Source organism: Mustela nivalis (assembly GCF_964662115.1).
Source record: "Mustela nivalis genome assembly, chromosome: 12".
NCBI lineage: Eukaryota > Metazoa > Chordata > Mammalia > Carnivora > Mustelidae > Mustela > Mustela nivalis.
In genome coordinates this window covers 32,033,712-32,058,966 of record NC_139031.1, presented here as the reverse complement: position 1 = coordinate 32,058,966, position 25,255 = coordinate 32,033,712, and the positions used below count along the sequence as shown (strand labels likewise).

Sequence of the window (25,255 nt, the reverse complement as noted above, 5' to 3'; positions counted from 1 at the left end):
CTCTTGGTCTTGGATTCACCTCTTCTCCCTCTGATTATTATTATTATTCCAGAGATGGTCTGAAACGAAGTTAAATTTTTATTCAGAAAGATCAGACCAAAGGGAGGTGCTCTTCATAATGTGTATTTCTCCTTTTGTCCTGTATTTCTCAATGAGAAAAACACACAGAATGAGAATTACGGTCCTAAGGGCAGAACTCTAGTGCAAGTAGATAAGTCCTGAAATGTACATTGGAACCTGTCACCAACCGGTAATCCCTCTTCTCTGAGAGAAGGAGGTGCATCTTGATGCCAAATGATATGTAAACTTACTTAGAATTTCCCAGGGGTTCAGGTGTGTTTTCCAGCCGCTTAAATTATGCTCTCTTGGTATTTTAAAATTATCTCAGACAGAGCAAAATGCCCCTACTAAATAAAACCTCTAACGATGCATGATAGTCCTTGTGTTCCCTGGACAGCAATGGTGGTGATTATCACATATGCACTAACAACAGAGGGAAGGAAGGAATTTGGGTTTTTGTTTAAAGCACTTAATCATTATTACAAGATTTTCACACACAGGTGCTATCCCTAGTAGACTCCATACAATTATATTTACATGTATTGGGTGTATTTAGTTTTCATTGAACAAACAAACAAAAAAACCCTCTGGAAGCTCTTTCCATCACTTTTCTTCACAGATCACCAAGATCCCACTGAATGGCTTAGGCTGTGAACATTTCCAGTCCTGCAGTCAGTGTCTCTCCGCGCCTCCCTTTGTGCAGTGCGGCTGGTGCCATGATAAATGTGTGCAGTTGGAGGAATGCCCCACTGGAACATGGACTCAGGAGATCTGTCTGCCTACAATCTATGAGGTAGGAATCTGTCAGCCGTCATGTATGTTTTTTGGTAAACATAAATCCCATTAACGAAAAAATTCTAAATTCAGTTTCTTCATTTAGCTGTGAGACATCAGCAAAAGCACCATCTTTTTCCAAGGTTTTCCTTCCGGGTGACATACTTGAGTCCTGTACCTGAAATACTTGCTTTATACTCACTAAGTAGTTCTCTCCTTGAGCCACTTGCTCTCCCTTAGTGCTTTGTGAATAAAAGAGTGGTGGCTGCTGAGCAACTTTGCTTCCCATTTCCTCACCCTGGGACATTTTCCCTCCTGACCAAATCTGATTCAGTGATTGCTCACCACCCACTTAATCTTCTAGGTGCCCAAACATGAGCCTCAGGCACACATAGATACCTGCTCATGGCACAACCCAGACTCTTAAGCTGAACCATGCAAGCTAGGGATGCCATGCTGTGGCAGCAACGGCAGAAGATTTCTTCCTCTCTATGTATGGATGGTGACCTTGTCTCATCACACATAAGGCTAGAGGTTACTTCACAGGCCAGTGTAGGAGGCAGGTGGACGGTGAACACCCATGGTGGCTATGTGCCTTCTCTCAGAGTTCCTGGAAGAACAGTGTAGGTGCAACTGATTACTAATGCTAACATCTATACTCTGTGAGCCACTTCATTCTTTAATTCATTCCAAAAATATTTATTAACTGCATACCATATAGCTGCACTCTTCTAGACATTAAGGAAATGTGGTCTGAACAAGAAAAAAGTGCCTCCTCCTATTGGAGAACTCAGCTTCTAGCAGTGAGCCCAGTCATGGCATTGTGGCTGTGCTTATTCCAACTCTCTGCTGCCTTATTCATTTAAGCAGATAGCCAGTACTATGAAAATCTCCATGGCAATTTTTTAAATGTCTCGATCCAAATGCATTTTTGCTTGAAAATAATTCCCTATGAGGACACAGTATGTACCTTCCCTGCTCACGTATAGAACAGTTGGACTTTAGTAAATGATTCTTGTGGAAGACTCAAATTAAAGGTTTTGGTCGCCTGGTTCAAGCCCAAGTAAACAAAGTATGCAAGTCAGAACAAGAACCGCCCCCCAAGCACATGGCTGTTTTCATTTAGTTACGGTTTGGGGCAAGATTTGTGCAGGGTGACTGGATTTTAAATCATTTTCTGTTAGGTGAAACACAGTGGTTAAGATTTAGCTTGATTGGAAGATAGTAAGAAAACTTAAATCTATACGGTGGTAGTATGCACACTTTTTTTGGTTTAGTATATTTTTAAAACCATGTGCAATTTTATACTTTTTTAAACACAGCCTTGGCAATTTGAGACACTAGAAATCTGAACTCAGAAATTCCGTGAAAGAGATATGGGGAGAGTACATGTGTGTATGTGTGTGTGTGGGGGGGGTGTTATACATTCAATTGAATCACAACAATTTTATTTCAAAAATAGCTAAACTTGTGTTTTAAATACAAGGAAGGTTTAGAGCCTGTACAAATGGAACATTTAATTTGACCAATATACTTCCTTCTGTTATTTATAAAAGCCATATTAAAATGGTTTTTTAAAGACAACCAAATATTTTAGGATTTTCTGGAACCAGAGAATCTCTCACAGTATTAAATCTCCCTCTGTTCTCACCTTTCCTAACTTTCTGTAGTTGGTGAATTTAAAAGGTTGCATTGCATTGTGCACGAGTCAGTGAGGCTTGGGCTGTACAGTTAGGAGGAAAGTAGTACAGCTGAGTCCATAAATCCCTTTCGGTTCATAGTTGTTAGGAAGATTTCATGCTGCACTAGACCGTAACATTTAGCATTCTTACTGCAAAAAAATAAGACAGATTATTCATCTATTTCTTATCTGTCTTAAACACTATAGGCACAAAACCCAACTAGTGTATAGTTTCACTTTCCAGTAAATGTGAATTAACCTACTTTGCAAGGTACATGATGTTCAGTGGCTGAAATTCTTTGCAATTCCACGTAAGAGAGATTTCAGGATTGCAAGCCCATTATTTTGTTTCAAACATGTTATCTGATCTCATACTTAAAGAGCAATGAGAAATGCTTCAGAAAAGGAAGAGCACTCTCCAATGTGTTCTGAATTTATTAAGATAAAATTGTCATATCTTGTAGGATTGAATTCAGTCCCAGTGAGACAATAAAATGATTTATTAATTGATTGGAAGACTCAGATAAGAAGCAACAGTGATATCTTATGGGGCAGAGTGGGGGTAGGGGTGTTATTCAGCCAACCACCAATATATTTATAACTTTTTTAACTACTTAAGAGGCAAATTCTAATTTTCCAGGGAGGGTTTATTGTTGTTTTAGCGTTCTCATGTATTATCTTGGTGGGTTTTGAAAATGTGATCATTTAAATCATTTTCACCTGTGAAAGTGTGCTAATTGCTTTGGTAGCTGTTTCTCCCCTATCCAGACAGGTGGGAGACCTGGCCTCTGTGGCTTTATACCGGACACTCATTTCCTTCCCACAAAGTTTCCCTCCCCTCAGGATAACTCAGAGTTTGCCAGCTCATTGTTGGTTTATCCGAGGGTGTGTTGTCCAAAACCGCTTCCTTCCTTTTCCCCTGGAAGAGTGAACATTACCCCACAAGCTAAGGGGGAAATGTTCCAATGCCCTCCTCTAATATCTCAGCCCAGGGAGGAAAGCTAAATTGAGCTGCACTTTTGAATCCTGACCAACCGACTAGCAAAGGTTTTATAATCTCCATTTCTGCTGCCTGCACACCAACGGGACAACTCTCCGTGTCTTTTCTCAAATAATCACCCAATCCATTTGCCTTCTGTAGAAAGTGATGATGTCTGTAAAGAGACAGACTTCAATTTTTACATAGAAAGGGGGGATCTAAGGGGCAGAATCGGGCCAACATCAGCCTTAGGGGGTGGGGAATCTCCTCCTGAAAGGAGGGAAAGTCAGCTGTGTGCTGCCTCAGGCTGAAGAGAATGGGGAGGGTTAGATGCCGGCTCTCTCTCCTACTGGATTTCTAACATAGTAATAAACAGGCATTTTTTCTCGACCAGTTCTCCTTTGCCTAGACATGGACAAGGTAAGTTTTCATGGACAGCACAAGTGTGTAATGGATTTTACGCATAAAATAGCTATCATAAAAGCATTAAACAGAGACTTTAACTGGATTTAGTAGCAAGGGTAAGTTAAAACTTTGATTTGCAATTGTTTACTTGGGATGAGTGAAAACGTTTACAAATTTGAATTTTGCTAAAAGCCCTTTTAAATTGTAAAAGAATCACTTTTGGACTTTTACTAACTGGCCTTTAGCAAACACCTTTACTGGTTTTTGAGTTGCCTCTATGGTGATGCTATGTTTTCCCACCATTGTACTTTACAGCACAATTTACAATATGCCCCTCCCCCCCAAAGAGCATTTCCTTTCTCAATTGTGACAAAGCTGCTGAAGAGAAGCTTATTTTTAACTTGGAAATTTGTTTTGTTTTAATAGTTTTAGCCTAAGGAGAGTTGTCTTATAGACTTCATAAGAACCTACTGCTATCTTATGTCACAGTTGCTAAAATTTTATTAATGAGCTCACATTTTACTTTCAACACACCAAAAGTAAGCCTGCAATAGAAAAATGAACCTATTTATTTAACATTGAACATGGGGCAGAAAAGAATCAGCCCTAGAAATGAGATGTAAAATAGTGCCAAGAGAGATAATTAGAAACATTGCTGCAATAAAGATCACATTTGGGGCTCTTTCTAGTTTTTTTAATTATCTATTTCTAATAGAAATTATATATTATATGTATTTATTTAAAATTATGTAATTTTTTAAAAGCTGGGTGTGTCAGCTAACCAGCTGGTATATATCAAACGGTGACCACATTTAAAGAAAGAAAGGAAATCCCAGATCGGTAATAAATATGAATTAACAAGTACAAAGAAATAGATTCATTTATTCATTTGTTAGTGCTTGGCATGTAGTAGATGATTTATAATGAATGAGGGAATGGTAGATGTATATTGAATACCATCTATGTGTCCGGTATTGTGATAGCTGTTGAAGCAACTGTGAAAACACTGAATACCAAGAGGTATTTTTACTTCTCTCGTTGGGGAATACCGTAGCATAAGATTGTAGCAAACACCCAGCTTATGCACAGAAAGAGACATATATTGGTGCTTGACTTCTAGGGCCCTTGAAAGATTTTTGATCAGAGTTTGAACTGGAGGCCCATGAAAGAGTTATAATGAGAGTTACAAGAATGTACGAGTCTGGGCTCAAACTGTCTACTCCACCCTAGAAGATTACCAGCTGAATTCACTTCAGAGTGGCCCTTCATTTCCACCCCGGTTGAATCTGCTCTCTCTCCCATCTGTGAATCTCCTGAAAACAACTTATTTCATCAGCATATCTTAGATAGTTTTAATATTTGTTCCAGCATCTGTGAAATTTGTGACCCTTTTTCCTGCAGTGGAGATTCCACTTTTTAAGACAGTGGCAGAGGGATGCCTGGGTGGCTCGGTTGGTTAAGTATTTGCCTTCAGCTCAGGTCATGATCCCAGGGTTCTGGGATCAAGTCCCACATCTGGCTCCTTGCTTGGTGGGGAGCCTGCTTCTCTTTCTGCCTCTTCTGCCTGCTGCTCTCTGTGCTTCTGCTCTCTCTCTGACAAATAAATAGATAAAATCTTTAAAAAAAAAAAAAAAGACAGTGGCAGAATAGAAAAAATTTCAGTGAGAATACATGTTGTGTTTGTTTTGCACACAAACAAAAAATAATGTCTTGAGTTTTTTTTTTAAAGTTCTCGGTTGTCCTTGTAGGTTTTCCCAACTAGCGCACCCTTGGAAGGAGGGACGATGCTGACCATATGTGGCTGGGACTTCGGATTCAGGAGGAATAATAAATTTGATTTAAAGAAAACCAAAGTTCTCCTTGGAAATGAGAGCTGCACCTTGACCTTAAGTGAGAGCACAACAAATATGTAAGGATCTAAAAATGTTTTTCTGGGGTGTGGTTGGAAAAAACAGGTTGTATTTTAGAATGAATGCTTGTAAAGACTGTCCCAAAAGTCCACATCTTGAATCAGAAAGAGTCTTGGCCCTCTAACTTCACTTGCAGAACTGTTTTTGTTCTTAATCCTGTTTACTTACCAGGATTTAAAAAGGAGAAAGGTGACATTACCTAGGTAAAAAGAAGAAGGGTGCAGCATCAGGGAGTTTTTCAGCCATTTTTGTAACATTTCTTTAGAAATAGTTTGGGTAGATTTGAAAGAACAGTACTGGGCGAAGTTGCTCCATCTTTAAAGTCTTCAAATACAGAAACTCCAATGGCTTTTTCTATAAAAATCAGTAAAAGAGCTCAATAAAGACCCTCTCTTCTAAATTTACTTTCAAAACCTCAGAAATGTAGTAAAGCAGCTCAGTCACATTTTTGAGACTTCTTTCTTTCTTTTTTTTTGATGCATCTAAATTTATATTCAGCTGATATTTATTGGTATTATAATGTAAGGAGAGTATCTCATTTAGCCATTCGTCCCAGAAGATAGCAATACCATACGGATTTTACAAAGGTATTGTCTGAAGTTCAGAAAGGTGGAATGCAGGGGCGCCTGGGTGGTTCAGCCAGTTGAGCATCTATCTGCCTTTGGCTCAGGTCATGATCCCAGAGTCCTGGGAATGAGCCCCACATCAGGGACCTTGCTAAGGAGAGAGCCTACTTCTCCCTCTGCTTGCCACTCCCCCTGCTTGTGCTCTCTCACTCTGACAAATAAATCAATAAATCTTTAAAAAGAAAAAAAAAAAAAAAAAAAGAGGTGGAGTTTTGTTTAGCAGAGGCAACCCAGAGAGTGAGAACTTAACAGGCCTTCAGACTCTGCTCTCCTGATTCAGGGGGTGCGCTTGTTCTATCATTTTCTCCATTCGCCTTCTATCAAATGTAAATCCCGTACTGAACGGAGGATCTGGAAATTTTTAGTTATCAGGTAGTAGTAATAACAGCCAAACATTTCAAGCTTTATGGTTGAACCTCTTCTATCAAGTGTTTATTTTATGCTTTGTAGAATTCCTTCCAGGATCACCCAGAGGTCTAAATGTACTCATTTACCAAGACCAAAACATCAATTAATGCTGTACGTGTTTAGGCTAAAGGGTAAACAAATTCTTTCTAGGAATCTTCCTTGTGAGTCCTTATTCCTTGTTTTATATGTTAGAACCTGTAAAAGTAAGACATAATTCATTCTCTTTTTTAAAAATTTGCTTAATAAAACAAATCACATTTATATACTCTGAGGACTGTTAAGATTATTAATTCAAAAATAATCCTGTGGAATGTCTGTTACAACTTCACTATTTTTTTTTTTTTAAAGATTTTATTTATTTATTTGACAGAGAGAGAAATCACAAGTAGGCAGAGAGTCAGGCAGAGAGAGAGAGAGAAGCAGGCTCCCGCTGAGCAAAGAGCCCGATGCGGGGCTTGATCCCAGGACACCGAGATCATGACCTGAGCCGAAGGCAGCGGCTTAATCCACTGAGCCACCCAGGCGCCCCCAACTTCACTATTTTTAAGATGACATGTGTAACCATAGAAATGTACTGTTGACATACTTTAATGAAGAGATTTGGTTTATTTATAATTAGCCCATTGTTTCATATGGTATTGAAATATTTCTTTATCTTAAGTATCCCAAACATTATGCCTATAATTTTAGAGGTTTCAACTTAGATTATTATTAATTTTTCTATTGGAGAAGTCTGTATTGATGAGGTTTAACAGTTCCTGTGTTGCCTATGTGACGTGTAATAGTACAGAAATGGAAATATAGCCCTAATGCTTACCACAAAACTCTGCTTGCTATTCAGATTAGCCAGCTCACAATTTATAGTTAATGTTTCTTCACATAAAACAGCCAAACCAGAAAATGCCTTTGGATTTGCAACATATTAAACTTTGGGGTTTTTTTCAGGCTGAAATGCACAGTTGGTCCTGCAGTGAATGAGCATTTCAATATATCTATAATTATTGCAAATGGTCGAGGGACAGCACAATACAGTAAATTTTCCTATGTGGTAAGTCGAAGCACTAATTCTTGAGAACATAGGATATTTGTTACTTAATCTATTTAGAGTCATAAAATTAACAAGTTACTTTGTTTTGTTTTTATTTCCTTTTCAGGATCCTATAATAACAAGTATTTCTCCAAGTTACGGACCTAAGACTGGTGGCACCTTGCTAACTTTAAATGGAAAGTACCTGAACAGTGGGAATTCTAGACACATTTCAATTGGTGGAAAAACATGTACTTTAAAAAGGTATTGTAAATTATTTTTTGTTGCATCAAATAGGATTAGTATCTACACCTAACAAATCAAGAAAAGATTGTTCTTTTTGTGTGTGTGAGGAGGAAAATCAAGATGTATATTATTTACTCCCCTACTGACAAAACTTCCTCCTTCCCATATCCATCTACCTTTTTGCTGATCTTTCTACCCTTCCCTTGTGTTGATTAATTCCACTTTTTAAGTTTGTCTTCCCATCTACCTTCTCTAGTTTTACGTCTTAGTATTCTGGCTATGCTATGAGCTGTGAGATTCTGATAATTGACAGTAAATTAAACATTTCCATCAAGATTTATAATTTGATTAAATCACTTTGGGGACGTGAGAAACATGAGGGAGATTGGGTCTAGAGGGAAGTTGGGTTTCTGATTCTTAGAGATGAAAGAACTCAGTTTAATCAAATATCAAAAAGATACTTCAAAAATTGCTTAAAATCCCAAATGTTTTGAAGTCATAGATGGTTTGTCTACAACAAGGTTCAGGTTGGGATCCAGTCAAATGTAAATAGGCTACATTAGAAAGAGCTTTTTGGGAGGCCTTTGTTTGGCTCAGTGGGTTAAGCCTCTGCCTTCAGCTCAGGTCATGATTCCGCTTAGGTCATGATTCTGCTTAGGTCATGATTCCACTCAGGTCATGATCTCAGGGTGCTGGGATCCAGCCCCGCATCGCATCAGGCTCTCTGCTCAAAGGGAGCCTGCTTCCCCCTTTCTCTGTGCCTGCTGCTCTGCCTACTTGTGATCTCTCTGTGTCAAATAAATAAATAAAATCTTTAAAAGAAAAAAAAAAAAAGAAAAAAGTTCTTTTTTTATTTTTAAAGATTTTATTTATTTATTTGTCATAGAGAGAGAAGCGAGAGCAAGCACAGGCAGACAGAGTGGCAGGCAGAGGCAGAGGGAGAAGCAGGCTCCCTGCTGAGCAAGGAGCCCAATGTGGGACTCGATCCCAGGACGCTGGGATCATGACCTGAGCCGAAGGCAGCTGCTTAACCAACTGAGCCAACCAGGCGTCCCAAAAAAGAACTTTTTTCTTAACACATCTGGAAATTCTCATTTAGGAGCCATTGAGTGATACACTTTTGATTTATGCATATAATTCTAAAATATGTGCATCTAATAGCTAAGGTCAATTTTCTTAATTTTTTTGTTCAGTGTGTCAGATAGTATTCTCGAATGTTATACCCCAGCTCAAACCACTCCAACTGAGTTTCCTATTAAATTGAAAATTGACTTAGCCAACCGAGAGATGAACAGCTTCAGTTACCAGGAAGACCCCATTGTCTATGCAATTCATCCAACCAAATCTTTTATTAGGTAAGTAAAAGCTTCTGATGAGTATAAGAAAATAATGAACATAAGAATGACTTGTCTGTCAAATAGTCAAGAGGAATTGCAGTTTTATCTCTAGCTTTGATGCAGTTGCATTTCTTTTAAAGGCCACCTTTCTAATTCAGGAGTGAAAACTACATTCAGGTTCTGAGTACAATTTGACTTTATCATTGCTAGGTTCATGCCAAGAAACTTTTTATCCTACTCTATTACATGTTAAATGGATTTCAGTGCAACAGTTTAATGTGACACCTTAGTATTTATGCAATTACATTATGTACATATCAAGTCTGTACTAACTTTAGTGCCCAAAAGAGGAGTTACCTTTTTTCCCTCCATTCTTCAGTGTATTTTTGCTCTGCCTACTTTGGACACAACTTTCTCCTATTCCAGACTTCCTTTGAATAAGTATTTCTTTGGGCCCAGTTCAGTCTGCCTTGTTTCCATCAATTCTGTCTAATAATAATTTAGCTCATTTCATTTGGATTTATTTTTAAAAGAGAAAAAATAATTTCTTTTGTATATTTTGTGAGTAAAAGAAAAATACATTTCTTCAACTTATAAAATAGAAATTTTAAAATATATTTTCAAGTTCAATAACTTTGTTTCCAAAAAAATAGTTACCACAGAACTTCCATGTGACTTTGGTTGTGACTGTAAATTTCAGTCACTACATGGGATATAATTTAACTTATTTCTTAAAATACTTGGTAGAGAAAGGACTTCTCAATATTACTGTTTTTCTATTTTATTTTGCCAGTGGTGGGAGCACAATAACAGCTATTGGAAAAAACTTGCATTCAGTTAGTGTCCTGAGGATGGGAATAAATGTACATGAAGCAAGAAGGAACTTTACAGTGGTAAGTGCTTTGAGAGATGGTTGTGCTTAAAACTCTGCATCCCTGCTTTTACCACTAGCTTTCTGGGTATATAGGACATTCGGGTTTTGCTTTTAATTTTGCTAGTTACCTTCCTTGCAACACAGATCCAACAGTATATTTTATAAAACAACTAAAATTATCTTGCCTCAGGCAAACATAAAATGCACACACACACACACACACACACACTCATACAATGCTAGACACAAATGATGATTACCAACTTGAGACAGTGTTTTTAAAGATAGTTGATACAGATAGAAACTTCGTCATTCCTTGTCTTAGTTCAGGATGCTATAACAGAAATACCCTAGACTGGGTGTTTAACAATAAATGTTAAACAACAAACATTTATTTCTCGCAGTTCTGGAAGTTGGGAAGTGTAAGATCAAGGTACCAGCAGATCCAGGTGTCTGGTGAGGGCATGGTTTCTGATTTGCAGAAGACCACCTTGGGATTACATCCTCACATGGCAGAAAGAGAAAGAGAAGCAAGCTCTCTTGGGTCTCTTCTATTTTTTTTGTTAATATTTGAGAGAGAGAGGAAAGAAAGCAAGAGAGCACGCCTACACATAACCAGGGGGGTGGGGAGAAGGAGGGGCACAGGGGGAAAGCAATCCCTGCTAAGTGGGGAGCCCAAGAGAGGCTCAGTTCCAGGACCCTGAGATCATGACCTGAGCCAAAGTCAGATGCTTAACTCACTGAGCCACCCAGGTGTCCCTTAAATCTCTTCTTATAAGGGCACTAACTCCATAAGCACTCAATTCTTATAACCTAATGACCTTCCTGAGGCCCCATCTCCAAATACCATCGTGCTGAGGATTAGGGTTACAACATGTGACTTTGAGAGGGGCACAAACATTCAGTCCATTCTCTCCCTTTTTTTAATGTACCAAAGAACATTGCTCTTTTGCTTTAATCTTGCTGCAGCATCCTTGTTTTTCTAAATGGCAGCACACATCTTACATCCCAGTGTTGTTATTGTTCTTCTTGTCCCTTTGTTAGCATGTTATCAAATAATGAGAAAGACCATTAGAAGACTGATGTCCTAGAGTGTATGTTATTTGGTATTTCTCTACCTTCCCTTCTTTTATTTGCAAAGTTGATTAAAATTAAACGAAGGCCTCCTTAAAAGTGATTGACCTATCTTGTGGCCTAACAATTTATATAGATTACATTGAAATGGTAGTTTTAGTTTAGACTTTAGGAAGGTTGGAGTTATTTACAAGGATTTCATATTTTTGTTGATGTTTTTCTCTAATATAAAATACCATAATCTAGTTGGACTTGTGCACTCAACTAAAAATGAAAGTTCTAAGTGCCCCCTTTCAAGCAGGGTCTCAATTGGGCAGGTGATAGATTGAATTAAAGCACTTTCTTTTAGATTCTCCATCCAATATTTCTTGAAGACTAAGGCCACAGTGTTCTTTAATTACAAAAACCAATTTGGGGCTAAAAATGTCAAGCCAAATCACCAAACAATAAGGTCATCTCCAATGAGATTTTTCCTGACCTTCTCTATCAGCCATATTGCATCACCTCTAAAGAGTATTATTAGATTTTTATCATATTCCTGCAAGATTGTACTCCAGGGAGTTACCGGATGAAGTAGAGAGCTTTAAAACCAATCCCCACACATGGCCACAAATAAAGTTAGAACACCACTGCTATTAGTTTAAAGAGTATCACTTCTCCACAGCTAAACAGAACAATTTTTCATTAATAAAATAAGAGTACCCTTTTTGGTGTTGGCATGTGACTATCTAGAAATCTGAGAAATTATTATTTAATCATGCTGAGCCCAAGTTATTAAAATTATAGCTAAATTTCCTTCTCCCTCATAACCATTATGATGACATGTAGACACCTTTTGGCTTTATTCATTCATTTGTAATCAAACATTTCTTTAAAAACCTCCTAGATGTTAAACATGAGTTCCATAACCCAAGGAAGATTCAAACAGTGATAGAAGATAAAAATCTTACCTCTACGTATCTGGAAATGTAAACTTCTCTTGTTTTCACCACAAATGTATTATCACAATAGAAGAATATATTAGAATTAGGTGAGAATGAACAATTCAATTTGACTATTGTTTGGAAAATTCCTTATAAAGAACTGTGTGTTTCTTGGTGCTTATAGAATTTGAAGCTGACCATGACCATGAACCCATTTATTATTTAACAAATAAAAACTCTTGGGGGGGCCGGGTGGCTTAGTGGGTTAAAGCCTCTGCCTTCAGCTCAGGTCATGATCCCAGGGTCCTGGGATCGAGCCCTGCATCGGGCTCTCTGCTCAGCAGGGAGCTTGCTTCCTCCTCTCTCTCTCTGCCTGCCTCTGTGCCTACTTGTGATCTCTGTCTGTCAAATAAATAAATAAATAAATCTTTAACAAAAAGAAAAAACAAATAAAAACTCTTGGCCAGATCTGATTTAGATATACCGATCCAGCCATGATAACTTTTAAGTCCAACAAACTCTAAATCTTTTAAAATAAAAAATACTAAAAAAATAAAATAAAATAAAAATACATCATCTTAACAAAATTAATATTAATTAATTCACAATATGGTGCAGAAGCCAGCAGTTTATTGTATAGTTTTCAAAATTTGTATTGTTAATAGAGAATTATTGTGTTGGCAGTAAAACTGTTCATTTCCATGTTTCAAGATGATAATAAATAGCTTTTGGCCTTATAATATGAATTTGACATAAAACTAATACTTTGTTTCCATTGTGTCTGTATGTGTCTGTATGTATCTGTTTTCTCTATCTGCTTATAACATGCATTTTAAAATGTAGAATAATTATTTTTAATTATTTTTAGAAGAAAATATAGAATACCCAATTTTGCTTGTGCTTTTTATGTATATCCTGAGTCCTTTTTCTATTGTGGGCATAACTAATTGTTATATCTACAACTCTACTTGTCAAAGAAAAGGAAATCTAAGGATGTTGTTGCTTGTTTGTCTTTTCCTTGGGGGAAAAAATGCAACCATTTAACCTCAAATGTGCCACTTTGTGTTGCTGGTTTAGTCTAAGCACAATCGAGAGGAAGCCACATTTTCCAAACTTCCATAAATCAGAATTCCAAAGGGGAAGATTTGAAGTGAAAGATAAAAGCACATGAAGTAATAATAGCAGAGCCTTTGTAAAATAGTATAAGAAAAGATCTGCTGATATAGAATATAGAGTGAGTAAGAAGTCATAGAGCACAGGGTTAAGGCAGTGAATTTAAGCCAATGGCCTAGGATTTATGTTCCCTACTCTGCCATGCAGAGTTGTGTGACCTGACATTAGCTCAAAAAGCTGTTTCTTCATTTGTAAAATGTGGGGAGTCATAGTACCTATCTCTTAGGACTGTTGTGAGGATGAAATGAGACTAGCCTATAAAGTATTTTGCACAGAACCTGGCATCAAAAATTGATAGCTTGAAACACATTAATAAGATGACCTGACTACATAGCTAATTATAATGTCATCAGTATGGTGCACAGTAGTTGGCAAAGTTCTTAACATGTAGTATCACACATTGTGAGTAACATTTTAATCTTAATTCTTAATTGAGGACACTGAGTCTCCTTCTAAGGGCTTTGGATTCTCACAACTTATTTTCGAGGTATGGTGTGAATCAAGGACTTCTAATCACACAAAGTCCAGCTCTCACTCTGCCATTTATGTTTCATAAACAAAGAGACAGTCCCCTCCAGGTGACTGACTGTCCTGTCATCTTAAGGAAAATAAAATTGATGGAGGAGGGAGAGCCATCTTCAATTAGATCAGAATAGCTTATTCCAGGCCAGTGAAGCCCTGTGTTCCTTTAAAGATTGTGTTGTTAGGATAATTTTGCATCTCTCATGTTACCAGAAATGTGTTCTTCAACATTAAGAAATTAAATGCTGATTTTTTTTCAAAAATTACATATTTTTAATTGATTGTCTAAAACAGTGAAATGTGGAAGTTGCTATTGATGTTGTCAAGCTATCTTCTGTCTACAGTGGATAATTGTGTCTTACTATAGGCATGTCAACATCGCTCTAATTCAGAGATAATCTGCTGTACAACTCCTTCACTGCAACAGCTGAGTCTGCAGCTCCCTCTGAAAACCAAAGCCTTTTTCATGTTAGATGGGATCCATTCCAAATACTTTGATCTCATTTATGTACATAATCCTGTGTTTAAGCCTTTTGAAAAGCCAGTGATGATCTCAATAGGCAATGAAAATGTACTGGAAATTAAGGTAAGAAATGCATAAAAATGCCCTCTTAAATTTTCAACTTGAACTTAATTGACTTCATAGCTGTATGAATAGAATTGTTGTACTGGGTCATTATCTTATACTACATCAGCGAATATCTAAACTCTGTAAAACAAATCTTTTTGGCATAAGACTAAAAGTTAAGTATAATCATGGACTACTTTTTAATGAAGCATTTAAAAATTCTTTCTTTAACCCACTGAGCCACCCAGGTGCCCCTAAAAATTCTTTCTTGTGTGTGTACTAAAAAGTAGCAAATGTGGGACACAATCTATTAAATAGCCTGCCTGTAATGTATTATTCTGCTGCTGTAATACATTTCCCTGGACACCTAAATGTGCTCATTATGAGATAAAAGGTAAGAACCTTGAAAGTAAATGCATGGGGCACCTGGGTGGCTCAGTGGGTTTAAGTCTCTGCCTTTGGCTCAGGTCCTGGTCTCTGGGTCCAGGGATAGAGCCCTGCATTGGGCTCTCTGCTCAGTGGGGGGCCTACTTCCCTCCTCCGCCCACCTGCCTCTCTGCCTACTTGTGATCTCTCTCTCAAATAAATAAATAAAATCTTTAAAAAAAGAAAGAAAGAAAGAAAAATGCATCAGTTGTAGTTCTGTACTTCCTTGTAGTACTTAGAATTTTGTATCTGCGTATGGTCATCTCTAAACTGATTTCTAAATGGACCTGGATTTCCTCTACTGTAGGAATATAGTAACCTCTAAATGTAATTTAATTGGAGAATAACAAATTATCTCTTCTAACCCAGCCTGTTGCAAACAGAGAACACTCAAATGCAGAGAGGTTAAGTGGCTTGACAAGTGATGGGACATGGCAAAACAAAGACTAGAATACAGCTGTCTTATGTCACTTCAGACATTTTTATTTCAAGTAATAGTAAAACAGCAAAATCATCAAGACTTTATCAGTAGCCCCGTCACTAGAAAGAGCAAAATACTTACCCTTCACTATGTTGTTTTAGACATTCAGAACTTTCCCCTGAAAGATAGCCTGAATGCAAATATGAACAAATACAAAGTAATAGGATAATCCTTGTTTAGATATATGTTCCTGTAGATCATCTCCATCTAAGTAATAACACATTTCTGCTAAAGTTTTTCTGCTTTTTCAATGAGATTTTATCTATAGCCAAATTCGTGCACACGTTCATACTCATATAAGTTTACTCACCTCGAATTGTGTTTTGCACAATAATTAAGCAAGCCCAGCATGAAATTAAATGGAAGCCTGCTTCAGTGAACAGCATGTTTACCACAGCAAAGTTCTTTCATCTGCTTCTTTAATTAGTTTTAGAAAAGGAGAAAGAGCTTTTATCACTTCTTTTTTTTTTTCAATAAAACTAATCTACTGTGACCTTTTGCTTTAACAATTACTGTGTTTGCCATTTGAAAGATTCCATTTGGTTTTTCTTGATGAAAACAAAGGTTTATTTGCAAATGTTTTTACGCCCAGATAAACTCTATATTTCTCTTCCTCTATCTCTGATGGAAGGATTAGAAATAAATGGTCCTTTATCTACCCTTCCAAGCACAGTCTTATATAGAAGTGAAAACTTCTTTTTCTGTAAATTAAATACCAATTATTCAATGTCCTTCAAAATTGTTGGACCTAAAAAAACATGATTTGACATCATCCTCAGCCTTTCAATGCTCTTCCCAGCATGGCCCAAGGGAGTCTCTGGAAACAGACACAAAACACTTTCTTTTTTTCTCTATGACTCTTTTCTCAAACAAGTGTATAATATCTGTCATGTCACAGAATGACAGTTTGGGGAGAAAAGGGTGATTTAGGGGGATTATTTTGGTGTCATCATTCAGTCTCCCATAGTCCATTTTCTTTATACATGAGGAAATCTAAGGTATAAGAAAAGATTATGTGACAGCTATTTAACCCTTTATCAGTTTCTAAAGTTGATCACATTAAAACCTCTGCCTCACTTGGGATAGAAACAAAAGCAAACCTTATGAGAAAAGTCCTCTTCTAGACATGCAGTGCACTGTTTTTATCAAAAGAAAGAATGCCATTTTATTTCATGTTGTGCTTGTCCAATTACTGTTCAAAACATGAGTGTGAAGTAGGTTTGTATTCCATCAGTGAAAGCTATGGAGAGAATTATGTGTTTAGAGAGAAGTTGTTCCTTATTGCCGAGAGTTCATGGTCCTCAGTCAGCCATGCCTACAGAAATTCCCTGGCTAAAAAGAGATTTTGATAGTCCCCAGCCCTAGTTGTGGGAATTGCCTCAGTCAGCAGTACACCATGACCAAGAGGGTCAGCCAAGTTTGGATCAATAAAAATGTAACAGAGACCAAGGATCAATTATCCCTCAGAATGAACCAGAAATCCCATCGATGTGGGAGGTAGTTTATGGCCACGATTTCAAGTTAGTCAGGACAAATTGTGGACAGTGGTCATCAAAAGTAGACACCTCCTTTGGAGTACACACCAGGACACAATGTTTATGTCAATAGCAGCTCACATATTTTTGGAACATTAGTCAACATAGTACTTTGATGTATATTATTTCATTTCAGACTCATATGGACCCATGTGGTCCAGTAATGATTATCCCCATTTACAGATAAGTAAACATAGGCTTAAAAAGCTTGGGTGATTTGTCTTACAGAGCAAATAGCAGGACTAGGACTCACATCTCTCGATTCCAAATCTCATTTTTACAGTAGATTTTCATATCAACTTTCATTTAATATATACCAAAATACCTTTCATAACAGAGAAAATTTTCTATCGTATAGTATATAATCTATACAATTCTTTAGGTGAGATAGCTCTAAATTCCTTAAGCAGAATTGATTTTTAGATATTTGTAAAGAAACCCTACTTTTTTCCATAATTATCTTATTATGTGACATTTGTGCGTGAGCATATTTTATGGAAGGTAGAGAAGTACAGTATGTAATGCTGGAACAAAGACTACCTGACACTGACCTGGGGATTTATGTTATTTTGGAGCATATTGATGTATATGGTCGTCGCGATGCTTCAGAGGTACAGTCTGGAAAAATGAGCTAAATCAGGAAAATGGGTGGGGGTGGGGGGTGCAGGAAGATTAGTAGTTTTACAGTGCCCCAGCTGGCAATGAAGAAACCATTTTAATTTTCGTTCATGCAGCTTTTCCCAAATGACCAGGAAATTTTTGCAAATGCTTATTAATATCCTGTGGAACTCCGTTTTGAAGGCTTCTGTGAAGGTTCTTTTGCCTAGTCTCTAAACAGAGGGACTCCTATCCTCTGGAGGAAGTGTAAATCTCCCCCTTCTGACCCTATCAGCACCAACTCGCTGACTTTCTGTTTGCGGACCTCCCTGGACTGTTGCCTCTCTGGGTCCTCTACCAACCTGCTTTAGCTGACTTTCCCAGACTCAATCTTGTGGCCACCTGGATATCTGAAATCTTGTAAGATCCCTCCTGCTATTATGCTGCTTTCCAATTCTACCTACTGTCACCATCTACTGTGTTCTGTAACCAGCACAGACATGGGTCCCCAGGCCTGAATCCTGGATATAGAAACACCGAGTCACACCTGGCCAGAGTTGGAGATGAAAGGAATAAGGGACATCCTAACATAACACATTAGGAGTAATTAGTTTTCACTTTAGAAAAGTATTTATTTTAACATTACAGTGAAAAGAAAAACCTCTTGTTTACCTTTATATTCTTAGTAACTAGAATAGTGTCTAACACAGAGTAAATGATAAGTAGATTTTGTATCAGATGAAATTTGATTTGCCTCATGACCTAGTCCCTTCTTGAACCTTAGTTCTCAATGCATAAAGCTGGAATGACAATAATATCTACCTCGGGGGGCTATCTTTACAAGATAAAATGAGATAATTATAATTCTAAAATGCTCTATTTGTGTTGGGGATTAAAGACCAGAAAGTTTTTCCTGTGCTGCTTTATTTAAAAGAGTATATTGCCATTTTAATGACTGGGGAACTGAGCTAATTTATATGTTCTATTTTAATAATAGTTAATATTAAAAAATTAAAAGTAAATTTAAAAAGTCCTAAACATATGCATTTTTCCCACAACTCCATAAAGATATGTTTATTTTAAATGACAAAAAGTACCCTCTAGGGCGCCTGGGTGGCTCAGTGGGTTAAGCTGCTGCCTTCGGCTCAGGTCATGATCTCAGGGTCCTGGGATCGAGTCCCGCATCGGGCTCTCTGCTCAGCAGGGAGCCTGCTTCCTCCTCTCTCTCTCTGCCTGCCTCTCTGCCTACTTGTAATCTCTCTCTGTCAAATAAATAAATAAAATCTTTAAAAAAAAAAAAAAAAAAAAAGTACCCTCTATCTGTGGCCCCTGGGTGGCTCAGTGGATTAAAACCTCTGCCTTTAGCTCAGGTCATGATCTCAGGGTCCTGGGATTGAGCCCCACATCGGGCTCTCTGTTCAGTGCTCCCCCCCTCTCTCTGCCTGCCTCTTTGCCTACTTGTGATTTCTGTCAAATAAATAAATAAAATCTTAAAAAAAAAAAAAAGGACCCTCTATCTATTTTTACTTTTTTCTGATTCAGAGCCCTCTGCATATAGTAGTAGATGGCCCGTATCCCTTTTGTGACATCTTGGGTGGTAAACTTTTAAAACAATTACACATACAAAGCTGATAGTAATTACTTGTATGTCACGATTTATATGTTCCCTACTAGACGCAAATGAAAAGGGGTTCGGTGTTAGCTGAGTGGCCTGTTTTTGTTTTAGTGGAAGCCTTCATGCACATCCAAGGAGACCTGTGCCTAAAAGGAGGAGTATTGGAAGGCAAATGCAGTATGTTCATCCCTTCCCCCAGCCCTGGCTATCATCTAAGCAAGCAAGACACATTTTAGTCATTCCCTCATAAATCAAGCCCTGCCACTCTTTAATCTCTTTTCTTTGTCATTCCCTGAATTCCCTCCAATACGTGAGTGAGTGCCTTACCCCTCGTCAGACCTAACCAACAAGTTGTCATTTGGAGCCCCAAAGTGACCTGTTAGATTTATGTGTTTTTATGTTGAATTGCCCTGTGTGGCTGACCTGGTTCAATGACATACACATACTGCCTCTAGAAATATCTAAAAAACAGAAGGATAGGGTTCATCTCTATGCATTTTTTTTCTTAGACTCCGGATTCATTTTAGAAAGAAGTATTTTCTTTTAACTTCTTTTCCCAGAATGACTTCTGACCTACCAATCTACTGAAATCCGTGTAAGACAATGTACATAAAAGCAGTTTGCCAAGTACTAAAGATCACATAAAACACAGTAGCAGTACTGTTGTTATTACTGGCTGCTCTTTGTCCATAAGAAAAATAGTAATATGTTTTGATATACTCTCCTTTTAACTTTCAATAAACAACTGTATTCATTAAGTCTTGATATGAGAAGTTGTGCCTACATTTTCACTTCTTTCCCAAGGCTAATCATTGGTTTCTTCAACAAAATATTGGTATTTTAAAAATTCCTAATAGTTACTTCATTAACTAAATATGTCTAGTTGCATTTTTTTTAATACTCATGTAACTAAGTGTTCAAAATAATGTAATCATGCTCTCAAATCCTAATGAGGGTTAGTTATATGGCATCTCACAGGAATTTCTGTAAAAATGAATTTACTTATATGTAAGATTCAGCTTCTCAGGTAGGATGAAAAGAAACTGCCCAACTCAAACACAAAAGGAATACATTAACATAGATCAATTAGTTCAGAATCTCTGGAGATGGGCCCCAGATATCACTATTTTGGAAAGCTCTTTCAATGCGATTCTAAAAGTAAAACCAAGGTTCTGTGTCATTGCATCAGGCAGTATTAGTGGAACAACTGAATCTCTTAGTATTTCCTTTTTGCCAACCACTGATACCCGCTAAAGACAGTAATAAGGTGGTTATGTTCAGTTAGTTTTTGATGTAGTGTTCAATGATTCATTCTTTACATAACTGAATATAATAATAAGATAGACCATATACTGAATTGTCAGATGTAAAAATAAAATGTTTGAGATAGGGATGCCTGGGTGGCTCAGTTGGTTAAGCAGCTGCCTTCGGCTCAGGTCATGATCCCAGCGTCCTGGGATCGAGTCCCACATCGGGCTCCTTGCTCGGCAGGGAGCCTGCCTCTCCCTCTGTCTCTGCCTGCCATTCTGTCTGCCTGTGCTCACTCTCTCCCTCTCTCTCTGACAAATAAATAAATAAAATCTTTAAAAAAATAAAATAAAATGTTTAAGATATTTCTTCTAGTTTAAAAAAAAAAAAAGCTGATTATGCATAAGAGGTCATTGGCTGGAAGGGTGTGGAACAAAAATCTCTCCTTTGCTCTAAAATCGGATTTGATAGAAAAGCTGTAAGGGCACTTGGCTGACTCAGTCTGTGGAGCATACAACTCTTGATCTCAGGATTGTAAGTTCGAGCCCCATGTTGACTGTAGAGATTACTTGTAAATCTAAAAAAATAATAAAAAGCTATTTGCTGTGAATCCTAATTAGTACCCCAAAATGGTCATGCTCTCTTGCAACTACCCAAATCCCACAAAAATGAGTATCATAAAATCATATGCCTTGGCAAACAATGTGGCCTATGTTTGCAGTATATTTATGTTCTTTCACAATTGTTAGCATTCCTGAAAAACTGGGAAGTGTTAACAACCTCTTTTTTCCTTTCAGGGAAATGATATTGACCCTGAAGCAGTTAAAGGTGAAGTGTTAAAAGTTGGAAATAAGAGCTGTGAGACTATATACTCAGATTCTGAAGCCGTTTTATGCAAGGTCCCCAATGACCTGCTGAAGTTGAACAACGAGCTAAATATAGAGGTGGGATTCCTGCATTTCTCTCATGATGTAAATAAAGATGCCAGTGTAATTATGTCACTTGCAGGCTTAAAATAAATCATTAAAGCTCATTTGTGTGTTGGCTTTGGCTCATCAGCTCAGCCTCGATTCTTAGTTGTTATTTTAGAATTAGTGAGGTTATGTTGCACTGTCTCCTTCCCAAGCTCCAGAGAGTAGATCTCAAAAGTCCTTCCTAACCACACTCCCTCTCCATCATCCCCCGCTTTTGCCAAAATTTATTGTAACTCTCAGGAGGGATAAGGGCACATCCCAGTGTACCCTCCCCACACTTCTTAGGAGGCCAGAGCCAACATACTGCTGATCTCGACAGTGACCTCAAATGCAAGAACAAAGTAAAATAGGACTTAAACTATTATATATTAACTTCTTTCATGTTGCACCATACAACTCATACATATAAAGTGTACAGTTCACTGGTTTTGAGTGTATTACCTTATTAATTTTTTAAATTATGGCAAAGTATATGTATCATAAAATTTGCCATTTTAGCTGTTTTTTAGTGTACAATTCCATGACATTAATTACATTCACAGTATTCTTCAGCCATCACCACTACTTCTCAAATTTTTTCATCACCCCAAAGAGGAACCTTGGAACCATTAAGCCATCCTATCATATTCCCTCCTCTTCCCCAGCCCTGGGTAACCTCTAATCTATTTTCTGTCTTTATGAATTTGCCTATTCTAAATATTTCATATAAGTGGAATCATACAGTATTTTTCCTTGTGTGTCTGGCTTATTTTACTAAGCATGTTTTCATGGTTCATACGTGTTCTAGTATGTGTCAGAACTTCATTATTTTTAAGGCTAAGTAATATTCTATCAGATGGATAGACCACATTTTGTTTATCCAAGAATGAGTTAATTTTAAAGGGTTCCGGAGGTCTTCTAAAAAGTTATAAAATGGAGGGGAGAGAGTAATGAAATAAGAAAATACAAAAATATTCTAAAATTTAAAGCTGAATCATGATATCAGAGTTTGAAGTTCTAAAGGACCATAAATCCTAAAAATCAAACCATTTTAAAGCCAGAAGGATCCTCAAAGATTTCTTCTTTGTCTCAAAACTAGAATAAAAATATTTTGCAACTTTATTATTCCATGTGATTATTTACCTCTTATAAAAAGTCTTCTCTGCCTCCTACCTAGCCCTTCAAGATAGAGTGAATGTCCAGTGGTCTGTTTCTTACTGATTATTCATACTTCTAAGGTGCATTTCATATTATGTTATCACTTATTTATATATTTGTCTCCCTTTCTATAATTTAGTTCCTCAAGATCAAAAACTGGATTTTATTTATCTTTTCATCCCTAATACTTAGTTATAAGTACAAACAGCTAAGTGTCATATAAGTACTTTAGGGATCAGTAGCCCTTAATTATTTGAACACTGAAACAGAATTAAGGACTATCTTACTGCTCTGAAGGCAATTATGTCACTTCTAGAACATTAATAACCAGCTAGTACTGGGGTCCAAGGAGAGTGATTCAACCTGTGTAGTACATTTTGTATTTATCATGGCTAAATTCTTGTTTTTCTGTATTTGTCATTTTTAGTGGAAGCAAGCAGTTTCTTCAACCATCCTTGGAAAAGTAATTGTTCAACCAGATCAGAATTTCACAGGATTGATTGTTGGTGTTATCTCAATATCATTAATAGTCTTATTATTACTTGGGCTTTTCCTGTGGCTGAAAAGGAGAAAGCAAATTAAAGGTGCACTTTTTGTTGTTGTTACTATTTGCTTTAAAAAGTTACATCGAGTAAACAGTCATTACAATTTAAAATTGCCATCAATTCATGTGTGTTGTCTTAAATGCAATCCACAAACCCATGAGTTCTGGTCACTGGGTCAAGGTCTACTGGGACCCATGATAGCCAAGTCTTTAACAAGCTCTTTCTCTCTCTCTGTTTTAAGATCTGGGCAGTGAATTAGTTCGCTATGATGCAAGAGTACACACTCCTCATTTGGATAGGCTTGTAAGTGCCCGAAGTGTAAGCCCAACTACAGAAATGGTTTCAAATGAATCTGTAGACTACCGAGCTACTTTTCCAGAAGGTATATTTCAGTTTATCGTTCTAAGAAATACCTATACATATACCTCAGTGGGTTGTGGCATTGTTTTTTATTTTTGGTTTTGCCTTAATAAGTTTTTATAAAAATAAAAAAGAAGTATTTACATCTTCTTTGGCCTAAGAAGTATTTAATTTGACACAGAATTATAAGGCTCTTATTTTTAAATGGAATCGTTTACATATTGCATTAGATCTTTAAAGTCTTTAAGTTTTCCTTTCACAAAAATTTTAATTTTAAAAATCATTTTTGCAAAGGTAAGGTCTTCATCATCTGAATTCAATGCTAAGAAACTGTGAAGCACTCTTTAACAACCCAGGAATCTTTAAGATACAAACCTTATATTTATTTAAATATAAGTGGACACTGATACTTTTTTTTTTAACCTGTTAATCCTCGAGCATTTAATTTCTACCTTTACTATCCCTTTAAAGGATTCTCAATGAGCTGTCAGTACACAGCCTTTTACCCACCAACATTCTAGGACTTGAATATATTCTGAGTCTTATCCAATAAAAACCTTCAATTATGCCATTTAAAAAGGAGTGGTCAGCACCATCTGCTTTGCAAGACACTAGGCCTAATACTGGTCAGGTTAGCCAGAGAATTTCACATTGTTTTACTTCAAATATGCTGGTAAAAGCAAAATGTCTGTATTGTATCTGCTTCATTATCTTTAGAAGTTCCAGGACGTGAGTCAGGTACAAGCCCTTCCCTGGTTGAATATTTACCATTAGACAAATAAAATGAGTCACAGATGGTTGGAGATACTGGAAAACTAGAAATTGGTCATCAAAACAAGTACAAGAGCAATGAGGCACTTCATATTTTAACTTTTTCAACCTTCACTGCCTCTTAATTTTTGAAGCTTATATTAGTTCTATAGAGATACATATAAATACTGTCTTTGCCCACATGGCTCCATTTGCCTTTGAAAATCCATGCCCTTAACAACATGAACAAATCAAACCCAGTTTATAGCTTTGAAATTTACATCTATTAGTATTTTATGTTTGACACTTAATAGCTCTAATCTGAGTCATTACAATTCACAAGTAATTCTTTTTAAAGCTAATCTAATCCTTCAACCTTGTTATTGAACAAACCTCTCTCAACATTGCTGAGAAGCTTGAGTTTCATTACCTTTCCTACACTGAACCTTCAAGCATGGAAGCAGACAGAGCCTGGTAAAGGAACCCAGGCACCCAGCTAGGCTTCTTTCTTCCCTGTCCCATCCAACATTCCAGGTGCCCAGCTGAGTTTCTGCATCCTTCCTGTAAGGATGTATCTGTCTTATCTCCAGTTAGTTACTATAATTATAAGTGGCCCCCAAAGCTTTTGTGGAACCAGTGTTGAGATTTGCTGCTTTAGCCAAATTGACAATAACTAAGCTGTCCACTATGGTAAATACTAAAAATGCTTAAACAGGGTTAAGAATAGTCAGAGTAGGGGAGCCTGGGTGGCTCAGTGGATTAAAAATAGAGTACCATCAACTTTCTTTTTATGCCCCACTCTCAGGTTCTGATTTTCCTGGCCATTTGCAAACAAGCTATATTATCTTTTAGTGCCAACAGGGACCCTTCCAAACCCTCTCGCCTCTTCCCATGTTTTATACTGATATATTTCAACACCCTGCCTTGTCCGTCTTCATATCAGTTGCAGAGACGATGCCGTCTCCTTGTTATGTTTGGATTCCCAGTGGAAAGAGCAATG

At 37.2% G+C, this 25,255-nt stretch overlaps 1 protein-coding gene across 1 annotated transcript in view; it reads left to right on the top strand.

The window, feature by feature from the left end:
- Positions 1 to 25,255, top strand: part of MET (MET proto-oncogene, receptor tyrosine kinase) — a 116,236-nt gene that overhangs the window by 69,416 nt on the left and 21,565 nt on the right. The window contains exons 5-14 of the mRNA XM_082692447.1: positions 680 to 853; positions 5,648 to 5,808; positions 7,789 to 7,891; positions 7,998 to 8,134; positions 9,310 to 9,471; positions 10,247 to 10,346; positions 14,387 to 14,605; positions 21,287 to 21,433; positions 23,028 to 23,184; positions 23,387 to 23,527. Coding sequence (XP_082548573.1) covers positions 680 to 853; positions 5,648 to 5,808; positions 7,789 to 7,891; positions 7,998 to 8,134; positions 9,310 to 9,471; positions 10,247 to 10,346; positions 14,387 to 14,605; positions 21,287 to 21,433; positions 23,028 to 23,184; positions 23,387 to 23,527 — 1,501 coding nt within the window. The remainder of the gene's footprint in view (positions 1 to 679; positions 854 to 5,647; positions 5,809 to 7,788; positions 7,892 to 7,997; positions 8,135 to 9,309; positions 9,472 to 10,246; positions 10,347 to 14,386; positions 14,606 to 21,286; positions 21,434 to 23,027; positions 23,185 to 23,386; positions 23,528 to 25,255) is intronic.